Genomic DNA, 14,515 nt, shown 5'->3' with positions numbered 1-14,515 from the left:
GTCTCTTTTGAAAATGGAATGTTTGTGGATGTGTACAGTGACCTTAAGTATACTTTGTGCCTGTGTAGGGGAATAGTGTATTAAGAGCCTAAGAGATGGCTCTGGAAAATGTGAAGTCAGTAAGACATAAAGTACATCTGGGCTAGGACCCAGGACTGGATGAATATAGTGAATATGCTATGAATGGAGTATGTGTGTCCATTACCTCTCCATGGGAAAAAAGAAATAGTGTAATGTATAGCACAGGGAATATAACCAATATTTTACAATAACTTTAAATGGAGCATAATCTATAAAAATGTCAAATCACAATATTGTACCCTTAAAACTAATATAATGCTTTAAATCAACTATACTTCAATTAAAAAGGAAATATAAAATTTAAAAATTAAAGAAATACTGCCATAGACTGCAGTAACCAGCCTCATTATAGTATACGTATATCAAGTCCTATGTGGGCTTTATTGGTATTAGCTGTGTTACTGGTGTGCTCTACTGGGGTCAGGTATGCTGGGCTGGAGTGGATCTTGTTTGAATTTAGTGTAATGATGAGGTGTTTGGTAGGCTGTAATTGACTTTGCTGAGCTGAGGTAGGCTACCCTGTACTCTGAGGTATGCTTGAGTGGGTGAGCTAGTCTGAGCTGCAATGGGGTAAACAGGGATGACAGAAGGAGGAAAAGAGAAACTTAGCAGTGTAATAACTTCACTTCTCTGAGTATCATTTTCCAACTTGGCAAATATATATGTGATGAGATTCATCCATTAATACCAAAAATGTTCAGTGAGCACCATCTCAATAACAGGCTCCTTTTCTATGTACTGAGGATACAGAGATAACAAAACAGGGACACTGCCCTTCAGGAGCTCTTGGGTTATGTGGCAAGGCAGATGAGTAAATACACAGTTGCAATAGAAAAAAAATGCAAAGAGAGTGTATCAGGTGATATCAGTCATCTCCAAATCTCAGTCACTTAACCCAACAAAAGTACTTCTCATTGATGCAAAGTCTATTGTGGATCCAGGCAACTCTCCAGTGCCGTTGTCCTCCAAGTGTTGGGTCATCATTCCAGGCTGTTTCAATCTTATAGTAGCTCCATATTAACATATGTTTCCATGGTGACCATGGCAGGTAGGGTCTTGCGTTGGACATTAATTGTTGCAGCCAGGGAGGGACACATATTACTTCCTCCTACAACCAAAACCAGTCACACATCCCTTCCGTACTTTAGGAGTACAATCATCCTACATTCCTGAAAGTGGAAAAGGGTTGGCTCTTGGAACATTTGTAACCTACCACAGGTAGGGATAATCCCAGTGTGAGAGCCCAGCAGGTGTGAATGTTAGAGATCTCGAAGGGTTCTCACTAAGCTTTGGAGTTTGGAGGTTCTGCCGCCATTCTCAATGTTACCTAAAGGGATGGATTTTGTTCCTGTGCCTAGCATATTCTCTGTGAAGAAATAGTACAAGTGAGAGTTTTTTAAGGGGTTTTCCTATGATTGTACCAAGTATCCTTTCTTAGAAGTAACAAGTTTGCTATCATTTGGAGTACTGCCCTGGACTCTCTCTGAGCTAAGGCAACAGTCTTTCATAACACTCTGCTTTTCTACTTTCTTTCAACCAGATGCAGTGACTGAAGTTAAGACTGACATCTACGTGACCAGTTTTGGCCCTGTGTCAGACACTGACATGGTAAGTATAGTTTCTGCAAAGGTAAAAGTGAAAGATGATGCAACAGATCAAAGAAAATAAATTGAGGTTTTCCTATGGCAGGGCCTTGGAGCTATATTCTAAGGAGAAGTCTTGTCTCATGAATGCCCTACCCTCATCATCCTACATTTAGCTAAATCCATCTTTTGCCCTGCTCTTCCCACCTATTCACATATCAAGCATATATCCCCCACCAGGAGTACCTTTCCCTTCTATAACATCTCTTTCAAAATTCAGCTTTTCTCCCTATCCTCAATTAAACTTTGTCTGACCTCACACTTCACATTTCAGTACCACACACATATCAGCACATATAGGTCATGTGAGGAGTGCACATGGTGGGGACTCTCAGTCTAGCAACTGGTAGTGTCATTCAAGAAGTCCATCCCCCCCAAAAAAGTAGAAGCCCATTCCTTGCAAACAAGCCCTATTCAACGGAGAAGTGGATGGACCATGGTGATGTAAAGTGTTTGGAGGAAGAGTCAAACCTACTAGAAACGGGTCCTTCTACAGATGTGAGGATGAAGAGAGCATCAGAACAGATTCAAGGAATAGGGTAGTGCACAGCAGAACTAGCAAGGGGATGACTCATGAGACATCTACAAGGACTTCCCCTTCTCCTACCATTCTCCCTTTCTGCCAAAGCAAGGCATGCAGTGGAGAGTTGAGGCAGGAGACCCTGTCCTAATGGCGCATCTGATCAATATCTACTTCAGATACCAAATATTGTCATTTGAAAAATTATCATGAAGGGACACAAAGAAGCTATTATCTGCTCAGTATGTCAGACAGTGATTAGATGCTCCAAAAAGGTTTGTTGAATGAGTGACTTTGTGTTTAAAATCTTAAAATCAGAAAAACTATGTTCAAAAATATGAAATACCCATGCTCACTGCATAGATTTTTTTCTTTATCTTCAGCGGGACTACTACTTAGCAGGGGAAAAAGCTTATTTAGATCTGTTGGGTAACTACAAGCAGTTGTGTACTGTCATGATAGAGTTTTTTCTTATAGGTAATACAGAGTCATTGAGTGGGTTAGACTAGGGCAGTAAAAATATACATGTGTTGTTTTAGAATGATTGATCTGGCAGTCTGTACAGCATGAACTACAAGGGGGAGCAGACTGGAGGCTGAGAGTTGGTTTAGGTATGTTGATTTTACATGGCTCTTATTTCAATCAGGCAAGGTGTAGGAGTCAGTTGGAGAAACAAGCTAATTCTCAGGAGAGGAAGTCATGAGTGGTTGTGATGCCAGGCAGGGGGAAGGTAGAGTCCTGAACTTTGTCTTTTAAGTGTGGAATAAAGAAAGGGATACAGAGATATAGTAAATTCCCTGTGAACTCCTTAAAGGCAAGTACCAAGTACTCCATGGCTTCCCTGGCACTTCATAGAGTACTTGACACATAGGGAGAGCTCAGTGAGGGACATGTTTGATGTAAGACAGATGGAGGATGTGAGTCTCTCTTAGTGGCAACAGGAAAGCCTGTATGTCTAGATTGCCCCCTCTCAACCTGTTGACCATTAATGCCCACAGCTTCAGATCCAGGCATGAATTAAAACTGTTGACATTTGCTCATTCAACAAGTACTCCTCAGAGGCCCAACTCTGCATTAAGGGGCTCTAGGGAATCCTATATTCAGAGAGCTCATAGTCCACTGGGGATAACCAAACTCACCAGGGAGGTGAAGCTCTCTTTGTATTGCTGGGAATTAGTGATTGATTAAGATTTTCATAAGAAAGCAACTGAAGCTACTCTTTGGACACACACACACACCCACACACCCACACATACTCATTCACTCTCACTTATGAATGAACACCCATAAATACATTCAGACAAAATAAGAAAGTATATACAGAATAAAGCAAAACAGCCTACACACCATCCCAGGCACTCCATAGACACACATGTGCAAACAGATACCCAAATTCAGGGATACTACAGAAACATACACATAGCTCCTGCTCAAACCAGCTCATCTCCCTTCTATTTTCCCACCCAAGCAGGCACACATGGGTGTGCAGAGGCTCTGGAGACATTTCAAACAATCCAGATGTTTTATCTCTTCTGAAGTTTCATCTTCCAGTTGCTTGTTTGTCTTCTCCCTCATGATTAAGCAGAAGCAGCAGAATGTCTCTTTCCTGATAGGGCAGGCTTTGGTCAAATAAATTTCAGGGTATTTTTAGCTGAACTTCCATTGTGTCACAAGGAAGAATAGTTAATGATCACTCTGGCTGGGAAACAAATTTCAGATTTTAATCAATGAATTTGGTAAAGTTGCAGGATACAAAAGTAATGCACAGAAATCTCTTGCATTCCTATACACTAATGATGAAAAATCTGAAACAGAAATTAAGGAAACACTCCCATTTACCATTGCAACAAAAAGAATAAAATACCTAAGAATAAACCTACCTAGGGAGACAAAAGACCTGTATGCAGAAAACTATAAGACAGTGATGAAAGATGATACCAACAGATGGAGAGATATACCATGTTCTTGGATTGGAAGAATCAATATTGTGAAAATGACTATACTACCCAAAGCAATCTACAGATTCAATGCAATCCCTTTCATATTACCAATGGCGTTTTTTATGGAACTAGAACCAAAAAATCTTAAAATTTGTATGGAGACACAAAAGACCCCGAATAGCCAAAGCAGTCTTGAGGGTAAAAAAACAGAGCTAGAGGAATCAGACTCCCTGACTTCAGACTATACTACAAAGCTACAGTAATCAAGACAGTGTGGTACTGGCACAAAAACAGAAACATAGATCAATGGAACAAGATAGAAAGCCCAGAGATAAACCCACGCACCTATGGTCAACTAATCTATGACAAAGGAGGCAGGGATATACAATGGAGAAAAGACAGTCTCTTCAATAAGTGGTGCTGGGAAAACTGGACAGCTACATGTAAAAAATGAAATTAGAGCAATCCCTAACACCATACACAAAAATAAACTCAAAATGGATTAGAGACTTAAATGTAAGACCAGACACTCTAAAACTCCTAGAGGAAAACATAAGAAGAACACGCTTTGACATAAATCACAGCAAGATCTTTTTTGATCCACCTCCTAGAGTAATGGAAATAAAAACAAAAATAAACAAATAGGACCTAATGAAACTTAAAAGTTTTTGCACAGCAAAGGAAACCATAAATAAGATGAAAAGACAACCCTCAGAATGGGGGAAAATATTTGCAAATGAAGCAACTGACAAAGGATTAATCTCCAAAATATATAAACAGCTCCTGCAGCTCAATATTAAAGAAACAAACAGCCCAATCCAAAAATGGGCAGAAGACCTAAATAGACATTTCTCCTAAGAAGACATACAGATGGCCAAGAAGCACATGAAATGCTGCTCAACATCACTAATTATTAGAGAAATGCAATTCAAAACTACAATGAGGTATCACCTCACACCAGTTAGAATGGGCATCGTCAGAAAATCTACAAACAACAAATGCTGGAGAGGGTGTGGGGAAAAGGGAACCCTCTTGCATTGTTGGTGGGAATGTAAATTGATACAGCCACTATGGAGAACAGTATGGAGGCTCCTTAAAAAACTAAAAATAGAATTACCATATGATCCAGCAATCCCACTACTAGGCATATACCCAGAGAAAACCATAATTCAAAAAGACACATGCACCCCAATGTTCATTGCAACACTATTTACAATAGCCAGGTCATGGAAGCAACCTAAATGCCCATCAACAGATGAATGGATAAAGAAGATGTGGTACATATATACAATGGAATGTTAGTCAGCCATAAAAAGAATGAAATTGGGTCATTTGTTGAGACATGGATGGATCTAGAGACTGTCATACAGCGTGAAGTAAGTCAGAAAGAGAAAAACAAATATTGTATATTAACACATATGTGTGGAACCTAGAAAAATGGTACAGATGAACCGGTTTGCATGGCAGAAATTGAGACACAGATGTAGAGAACAAATGTATGGGGGGAAAGCTGTGGGGGTGGGGGTGTGATGAATGGTGATTGGGATTGACATGTATACACTGATGTGTATACTGATGTGTATAAAATTGATGACTAATAAGGGCCTTCTGTATAAAAAAATAAATAAAATGAAATTCAAAAATTAAAAAAAAAATCTGTTATTCATGGTTCTTGTATCTATGTTCATAGGTGTTCTCATATTAAACCACTTATCACCTGAACTGCTACTATTCTGGCTCAGGCCACCATTGTCTCTGGCATATCAAACTGTAATAAGCCCCTGATTTCCTTCTCTCTACTCTCAGTTGCCTACAATCTATTATCTACAGGCTGGTAGTGATTATATATATGATACACACACACACACACACACAATCCCCAAAGTAGAGAAAATGGTTTAATGGAACCTCATGTATCCATCACCCAGCTTCAAAAATTATCAACTTGCTTTGCCCAATTTTATTTAATCTATATTTCTACCCCTTGCCCCAAATTTTCCCTCATTTTCTTGCTTTTTCTTGATTAAACTTATTGTCAGTTTTCTATATTGTTTGTGTGTCAAAGCCACCCGTTTTGGATTTTGTGCATCATCTGTATTATTTTGTTGTTGTTGTTTTCTGTTTCACTGATTTTTCCTTTTGTGTAGATCATTTTTCTCTTTACTTTTCTTGGGAAATTCTGTGTTCCTGGTTTCTTGAGGCAGATTAGCTTATGGTTTTCCCTTTCTTAAAGACCATCTTTAAGACTTCTTTATGGCTATCAATTTCCTTCTAAGCAGCACTTGAGGAGTTGAATACAAGATTTCATTTATAAACATTTTCACTGTTGTTCAGTTCTAAGTATTTTCTAATATCCTTTATGGTTTCTTCTTTGTTTTCTTAAAAAAATTTTAGCGGGTTTTCTAATTTTCAAATGTAAAACTTTATTATTAATTTCTAATTTAATGCCTCATATTGAAACAAGGTGGTCTATAGGATATGAAATCTTTTTGTGTTTCTTGAGATTTGCTTTATGGCTTAACATATGATCATCTATTTTTGGTAAAAAAAAATACTGTTTGTTTACTAAGTGTTAAGTCTATGTGTATTCCTTACTTTATGCTTGTCAAAAGGATTCTTCACTTATTTTATCATACAAATTATTGGTTCGATTGGTCTTTCATTTACTGAGAATCTATGGGTTTGTCATTTTCTCCTTGTAATTCAATTTTTGCCTTACATATTTTGAGTCCATGTTATCCATACATAAAAATTAAGAATTTTTTTCACTTGATATACTCCATTTTTTAGTGTAATATTTCATCCTAAACAAAAGTGTTAGTCTTATAGTCCCTACTGTCTGTATTTTATAGTTCTATGACTTTATTTTGCTGTCTGTATTTTATAGTTCTATGACTTTATTTTGATTAGGATTTATCCATACATATGTTTCCATCGCTTCATTTTCAACTTGTGTTTTCATGTGCCCTTAAGGTGTGACTCTTGTATACACATAACATACAGCTACATTGTTTTTTTATCATTAGATTATATTGTTTTTTTCTACTATCTGATTTTATATATCCTTTTCCCCCATGTTTTTATATGCTTTATTTTTTCTTGCCTTCTATGGGATTGAAGCATTTTCTATATTCCCCTTGGTTTTTTCTCTACTCTTTTGTAAGTTTTGCATTTTATTTCTAGTATATTCTTAATGGTTACCTTAAATGTTGATATATATACTTGACGTTAAATTTAATATCTCCACTCTCCTCCCAAATAGTACAAGAATATATTAATCCATGTATCCCTACTCCCTCCTTCCATTTGGCTTACTGTAGTTATTTATTCCACTTTGTTTTTATAGTCCTTAACATCGTTTGTAGAGAGCCATTATTTGTCTAGTTTACCCATAAGTTTGTCAACACTTGTGCTCACCATTCCTTCTTGAATCTTCCTGCTGGTTTCATTTTCAACTATATGAAAAACTTCTTTTAGTAGTTCCTTTCCTGAGGATTCATTCAATCATTTTTTAATTCAAAAATATTTATAAACCAGCTACTATTGGTCAGGTAGGATTTTAGGTGCTAGGAATATAGCAGTGAACTGAAGAAAATCTCTGCTCTCATGCAGCATCCAGGCTAGTGGAATGAAAGGAAGAGTAAGCAAATAAAAATACATTTTGTCAGAGCTATCTGACAAAATAATGCATGAAGAAAAATAACGCATGGTAAGGGGAAGAGGGATTACTATTTATGATAGGATGGTCAAAGAATGCTTTTCTGATGTGGAGACTTCTGAATGAGGCCTGAATACTGTATGTGATCCAGCCATGGGAAAATATTATCTTATTTATCTAAACTCATCTTTATTTTGAAACCACTCTCAAATGATAATCTAGTTGGCTATAGAATTCTTTTGGCTTCTATTGTTTTTTTCAAGAAGTCTGCTATCAAACTGCTGTTTCTTTGTGGATAATATGTCTTTTCTATTTTGTTGTTTTTAAGATCTCCTCTTTGGTATTTTTCAAATCCACTGTGGTTGGCTTGGATATATTTTTTCATACTGAGCTTGCAAGTGATTAAGGTTCTTGAAGCTAAGGATGCTTATATTTCAACAACTCTGAGAAACTGTCATCCATTAGTACTTTATTATTTCCCCCCATTTTCTCTATTCTCCCACTTTAGAACTTTGTTAGAAATATACACTGAACAAGTTTTCTTCACATGTATTTTCCAGTTCACTAATCTCTCTTTAATAATATCTAATCTTCTGTGTAACATATCCATTGAGTTTTTATTTTCAGTGACTATTTTTCTTTCACAGAATATCTAATTCAAATAGACCTTTTTAAAATCTGTTTTTTCTTGCTTTTACCCCATAATGTTTGGATCTATTCTCATGTTCTCAATCTCCTTTGATACTTTTATCACTTTAATTATAGTTCCTTTATAATATCTATTTGATTATTTTGTTATGTGAGGTTCTTGGAAGGGGTATAATTCAGCTGCATGTTGTATCAGCTGACTCTTGCTTATTACCATTTCCTTAGGTGTTTCATTGTTGTGGATTGTGAACTTCCTTTCAGCAAGCATTTATTTATGGCCATGTCTCTTTACAGTGTTTGCTTTTGTAAGTCAATATAGAGGTATCCCCATCCTGAGACCTATTTTTATGTTAATTTCTTAGCTTTTAAGCCCCAAACCAAGTGTACATTTAAATATTGATCTCATATAAGATTAGGCTTGAAGTTGCTAAATCTCAGTAGAAATGCTTCCCCTAAACTCCTGTCCATTTCAGAATTCATGCTTGGATAGACAAGTTTCCTTTCTGAATTTTCATGTTGTGGACTGGTTTTATCTAGTTTCTTTTATGTAATTCACCCTTCTCCTGAGGTTGGAGACCTTCAGGGTCTTGCTTTTATGTGGGAGTCTAATTCCAGCTTTAAACCTGGCATAGTCCTGGCTTACACATGTTGTCCTGAAATATAACTATTGATAAAGCCTCCTCTCTCAAAAGTGTTCCAGTTTAGACAATAAATTATATAATCTCCTAATCCTTAGGCAGGGGTATTCTTGGTGTGCTGGAGGAGAAGAAGAGCCAGACTGGCTAATTTGTAGAGCTACAGGTGGTTGGAGAAGAGCTTAGAGAAGAAGACAAGGGTCAGTTTATGAAGTACTTTCTAAGTAAGAGAAAGGTATTAGAATTTATTCCAGGTATAACTGGAAACTATTAAGGAATTTTAAGCCAAAGGATTTTAAGTAGCTTCTGGCTGCTTCTTTGTTTTACCTGACTACCTAGATGTGTCCCCCATGCCTTGTGTAGTTTAGTCGTCAGTCAAAGCAGTTTCTACTCAGATTTTGGGACTTCCCTCTCAGTGGTTTTGTTTTTCTCCAAGGCTTCCCCCTGCTTTTTCAGCTCTTTGGCCAGCTTTGAGCTCTGTCTTCTGAGGTATTAAGCCAGTAATTTTTCTGATTTCTGCCTAACTCACAAACATCACCCACCACAGTTTTGTCATCTATCATTTAGTGGAAGACTCCCCTATTGTTTCTGCCTGCATTTTTTTCCATAGCCTCAGAGTTTTCACTATGTATGTAGTGGTCAGCCAGGTTTTGGGGCAAAGTATATACTCAGATTTGGGGTCCTATCCCCTCTGTGACTCTCTTGCTTCCAGGACTCCCACTCCTAAATTTCCATATTATTGGCCACTTTGAGCCATTAAGGCTGTGGTATCTGCCACAGAAATTCTAGGTTTGGGAGAGGACCTTTAGAAAAGAAAAGCCACAAACACAATTTTAATCTGTTGCTGCTGCCATCTTTTTTCTTTTTTTTTAAAAACCATCTCTCTTTTATTGAAAACACAGCAAGATGAAAGAATAAAATCCACAGATTTTTTGAGGGCATGGTACTAGGATACAGTAGTGAATAAGACGCAGTCCCTGCCCTCAAACGTGCTAAAGTTTAGACATGAAACATGTCAGTTCTTCCCCCTCTTCTCTACACTCCTACCCTCTCCTGAAGGAAACCTAGGGCTGTCATCAAATCTCTGGTTGGCTTTTTCCAAAAGCTCCAATATCCCAAGGTTTCAGATGGGTGGGGCTGAGACTCTTTAGGAGCTAAAGTGAATTCAAGAGATTGCCTAAAAGTGAAAGTTCCTCTAGTCTCAGCATTCTCAGGTTTTTGTACTATAAATCATTATCCTACCTATTTATTATCTAGCTCCCAAGCTGTTAGCATATATAGTGCCTTTTTGCAGATAAGGAAATGTATCCCCTCTAGACAAATTACATAAATGTGGCTCCTCTGTGGACCAATTAGGGAAAGGCTCCCTTCCTACAGGCTTCAGCCCTTCATCAGGGTATGCAGTGCCTTGAGCACATGTGCTGCCATCTTTCAAGACTAAACTTTCTTCAAGTTTTTGTCTGCTTTCAATCATTCCCCATTGTTTTCAAATAGTCTGTATATCTATCTAGCTATATGTCCATAATTTTTAGTTCAAACTTTATAATTAATAGCTGTAGGAAGGTATATCCAAATGATTTAGTCTGCTGTCACCAAAACCTGGAACATTTATTGTAACTTTAATTTATGTTTAGATGAACAACAATTTTGAAAATGTTCTTCATGTTTATTAGCAATTTTAATCCATTTCATGAATTTTCTGTTCATGTCATTTACCCATTTTTCTATTTGTGTGTTTGTTTTTATCTTATCTGTAAGAGTTCCTTATTTATTGAAGATAATAAGATATTAACTCATTAGACTTATTGTTAGAGAATCAAATGAATGTGTTTTAAATTTTTAGTTTTATGGTAATTGTTATATTGGCCTTTGATGTTCATATGGGATCATTTAGTAGAAGAGATAAGGTAAGGAGTTTGCTCTTATTAGAGATGCCACTGCATAGAGAAGGGAGCTCTTTCCTTTTCATAAGGCAAAGTCTTGTGTTCAGCTTGCATGATGTGCAGGGCAGTGTTGGCAGTGATCTTCCTAAGCAAAATCTTGTCAAACATATTATCTATGTACTTACTGAACACCAAGACATTTTTTCTCAATCATAATCATTTGCCCTACTTACTAGTAACTATTGTTAATAGACTGCTGCTTCTCTGCATTAGAGGAAATACTGCAAAATAATTAATATTTGCTAAGGGCACTGTGGGTCACTACCAGAACTCAACTGAAACATTGTTCTCTCTCTTTTTGTCCTTAGGAGTACACCATTGATGTATTTTTTCGACAGACATGGCATGATGAAAGACTGAAATTTGATGGACCCATGAAGATCCTTCCACTGAATAATCTCCTGGCTAGTAAGATCTGGACCCCTGACACCTTCTTCCACAATGGCAAGAAATCAGTGGCCCATAACATGACCACACCTAACAAGCTGCTCAGACTGGTGGACAATGGAACCCTCCTCTACACCATGAGGTCAGAGAGTGGTGCAGCTCATCTAAAGTATACTGGGGTAGGACCAGGATTGAAATCAGCATGTTTTAAGCTATCCATTGAAAATTCTGTCAAGGTTACAGATTAGAAATGTACATATAGGCATATACTTCCTAACACATTTGCAGGTATGCACACTTGCAGACGTATATATTATAGACACAAGTATAGAGAGTTGGCCAACAGGCACATGAAAAGCTGCTCACCATCACTAATTATTAGAGAAATGCAAATCAAAGCCACATGAGGTATTACCTCACACCGATAAGAATGGCTGTCATTAAAAAGTCTACAAATAATAAGTTCTGGAGAGGGTGTGGAGAAAAGGGAACCCTCCTACACTGTTGGTGGGAATGTAAATTGGTACAGCCATTATGAGAACAGTATGGAGGTTCCTTAAAAAACTGAAAATAGAGCTAACATATAATACATCAATCCCACTCCTGGGCATATACCCAGAAAAAACAAAAACTCTAATTTGAAAAGATAATGTGCACCCCAATGTTCATAGCAGCACTATTTATAATAGCCAAGACATGGAAACAATACAAGTACCCATCAATAGATGATTGCTTTAAGAAGATGTGATACACACACATACACACACACAATGGAATATTACCACACACACAATGGAATATTACTCAGCCATAAAAAGGAATGAAATATTGCCATTTGCAGCAGCATGGATGGACCTAGAAAATATCATACTAAGTGAAATAAGTCAGGCAGAGAAAGACAAATATTATATGCTATCACTTATACATGGAATCTAAAAAATAATACAAATGAATCTCTATACAAAACAGAAATAGACTCACAGACTTAGAAAACAAACTTATGTTTACCAAAAGGGGAAAGGGAAAGGGAGGGGGGAGGGATAAATTAGAAGTGTGGGGTTAACATATACACACTACTATATATAAAATAGATAAACAACAAGGACGTACTGTTATAGCACAAGAAACTATATTCAATATCTTATAATAACCTATAATAGAAAATAATCTGAAATATTTACATGTATATAAGTGTATGTGTATATATATATATTTACTTGGAGTAAATGTGATAAGCCATGTGAATTGCTTGACATATGTCCTGCCACATGCCCACTGTGTGGAGGTTTTCGTGTTAATATCCCCATTTTTATAATTACTAAACTGAAGTTTCAATAGAACAACAGTCACACCATTAATAACTGGCAGAGCTGGTACAGAATCTCAAGTCACTCTTATGTTAAAGCAAACTGTTTTTCCCTACTACATCTCACTACTTCCTCTAAGAAGGGAATGTAGGGGATATCAGTTTTAAGCATAATGAGTTTGAGGTGGCCATGACAAGCTGCAGCTGGAAATGCAGGTCTGTCACCCAGAACTTTGACACAATGGGATTTTATAAAATTAAATACATTGCACAAAGTGTCCTCTATATATTAGGCCACACACTAATAGTGTCCTATGTTTAGGTACAAATTAAACAAAATAAGCACTCATTTCTCCATGTTTGCATCATCAAGAAGAAAATGGTATTTTTTGACCAATTAAGAGAGACTTATTATCATATTCAGACCTGCATGCCTTCCTTTATCCTTTGTCTGATTGGGTCAGTTTTGCTCCTGTACTTGGGATGTTCCAAAGACAAATTATTTGAAAGATAAATTGTGCATGACACCTGAACTTTCCCCACCAACACACACGGAAATGTTAATAATAAAGCTCCTCTCCTCTTGCTTTACATGCAAATAGCTTGCATTTGAGTCTTCATTACAGAGACTTCCTCTGAAATGGCCAGGAACCGGGGAAGGCATTTGGGTCACATTGTTAGTTGTATAGGACTTAATGTAATCAAATCAAACAAGCATTGATAGCTTTGTTTCACTTTTTTGTAATGGCTTTTGCTCTAGGGGATTCCACCTGTAGTTCCTTATTCATTAAGCTAGAAACTGACTCACAGAACCACACTTAGGGTGTTTCACTCTGATGAATAGAAGAGCATAGAAGAGATAGAGTGGCTCACTTTGGACCCTGAGAAAGCTTACAGTGAGGTGAGAAGCAAGTAATATTACAAGTCTCAGTTAATCACAAATTATGCTGTGGACTCTGTGTGGTGATATCAACCCCTACCCTCCAAGAATTCACATCTTAGCAGGAAAGATAGGACACATAATTTACTGTACTATAAGGCATAATGGAAGTTTCACAAAAAGCCAACAATGAGGTGCTATAAGCTAAAAATTATAGGTTTCATTACAGCTTGGAGACATGGGCCCAGATGTGGGAAAGCACCACATGGGAACTAGCATTTAAGGGAGGGAAGGAAAACTGTATTCCCAAGAGGTCTTCTCACATTTGTTTCATTTTTGCCAAATGCAAGAGGAAATCAGGGCCTTGAAATAACAAGAATTGCCTTTATTCTCAAAGGCAAGAAGCTGAACCTCAGGCAGATTGAGTCTGTTACAAAGAACTGATTCACTTTGTTATAAAGCAGAAAGTAACACACCATTGTAAAGCAATTATACCCCAATAAAGATGTTAAAAAAAAGAAAGATCATTCTAACACAAGGGGGATTTACAGATCATCAGAAGGGTCCCTCTGGTTCCAAAGAACCCAACTATTTTAGATGCTACTGTTTTCGAATGCAAGTTAGTGTGTCCAATGCCCAGTGAGACCAAACAAATGGAAACATTGGGGTTTGGAGCAGAGAAAGTTTTATTGCAGGGCCGTGCAAGGAGAAGAGGTAGATCATGCTCAAAAACCCCAAATTCCCCAATGGAGAAACAGGGGATTTGTACCTGGGAGGGCCCCACAGGGTCCTGCTCAGTTTCACTACCCCTAGACAGAGTATGTATGTTATAGTGAAATGAACTTTAGGAATTAGGAGCTCTAAGTGTGAGTCC

General features: G+C 37.3%; 1 protein-coding gene across 3 annotated transcripts in view; it reads left to right on the top strand.

The window, feature by feature from the left end:
• GABRA3 (gamma-aminobutyric acid type A receptor subunit alpha3) overlaps window positions 1-14,515 on the top strand; it is a 254,155-nt gene that overhangs the window by 172,800 nt on the left and 66,840 nt on the right. For all 3 annotated transcript variants that reach the window (XM_032619686.1, XM_032619687.1, XM_032619688.1), the window contains 2 exons: window positions 1,622-1,689; window positions 11,377-11,597. In XM_032619686.1, the coding sequence (XP_032475577.1) occupies window positions 1,622-1,689; window positions 11,377-11,597 (289 nt within the window). The remainder of the gene's footprint in view (window positions 1-1,621; window positions 1,690-11,376; window positions 11,598-14,515) is intronic.

Source organism: Phocoena sinus, chromosome X, assembly GCF_008692025.1.
Source record: "Phocoena sinus isolate mPhoSin1 chromosome X, mPhoSin1.pri, whole genome shotgun sequence".
NCBI classification, from domain to species: Eukaryota; Metazoa; Chordata; class Mammalia; order Artiodactyla; family Phocoenidae; genus Phocoena; species Phocoena sinus.
Note: the sequence above shows the minus strand (reverse complement) of the source record. Positions and strands in the feature narration are given on the sequence as shown.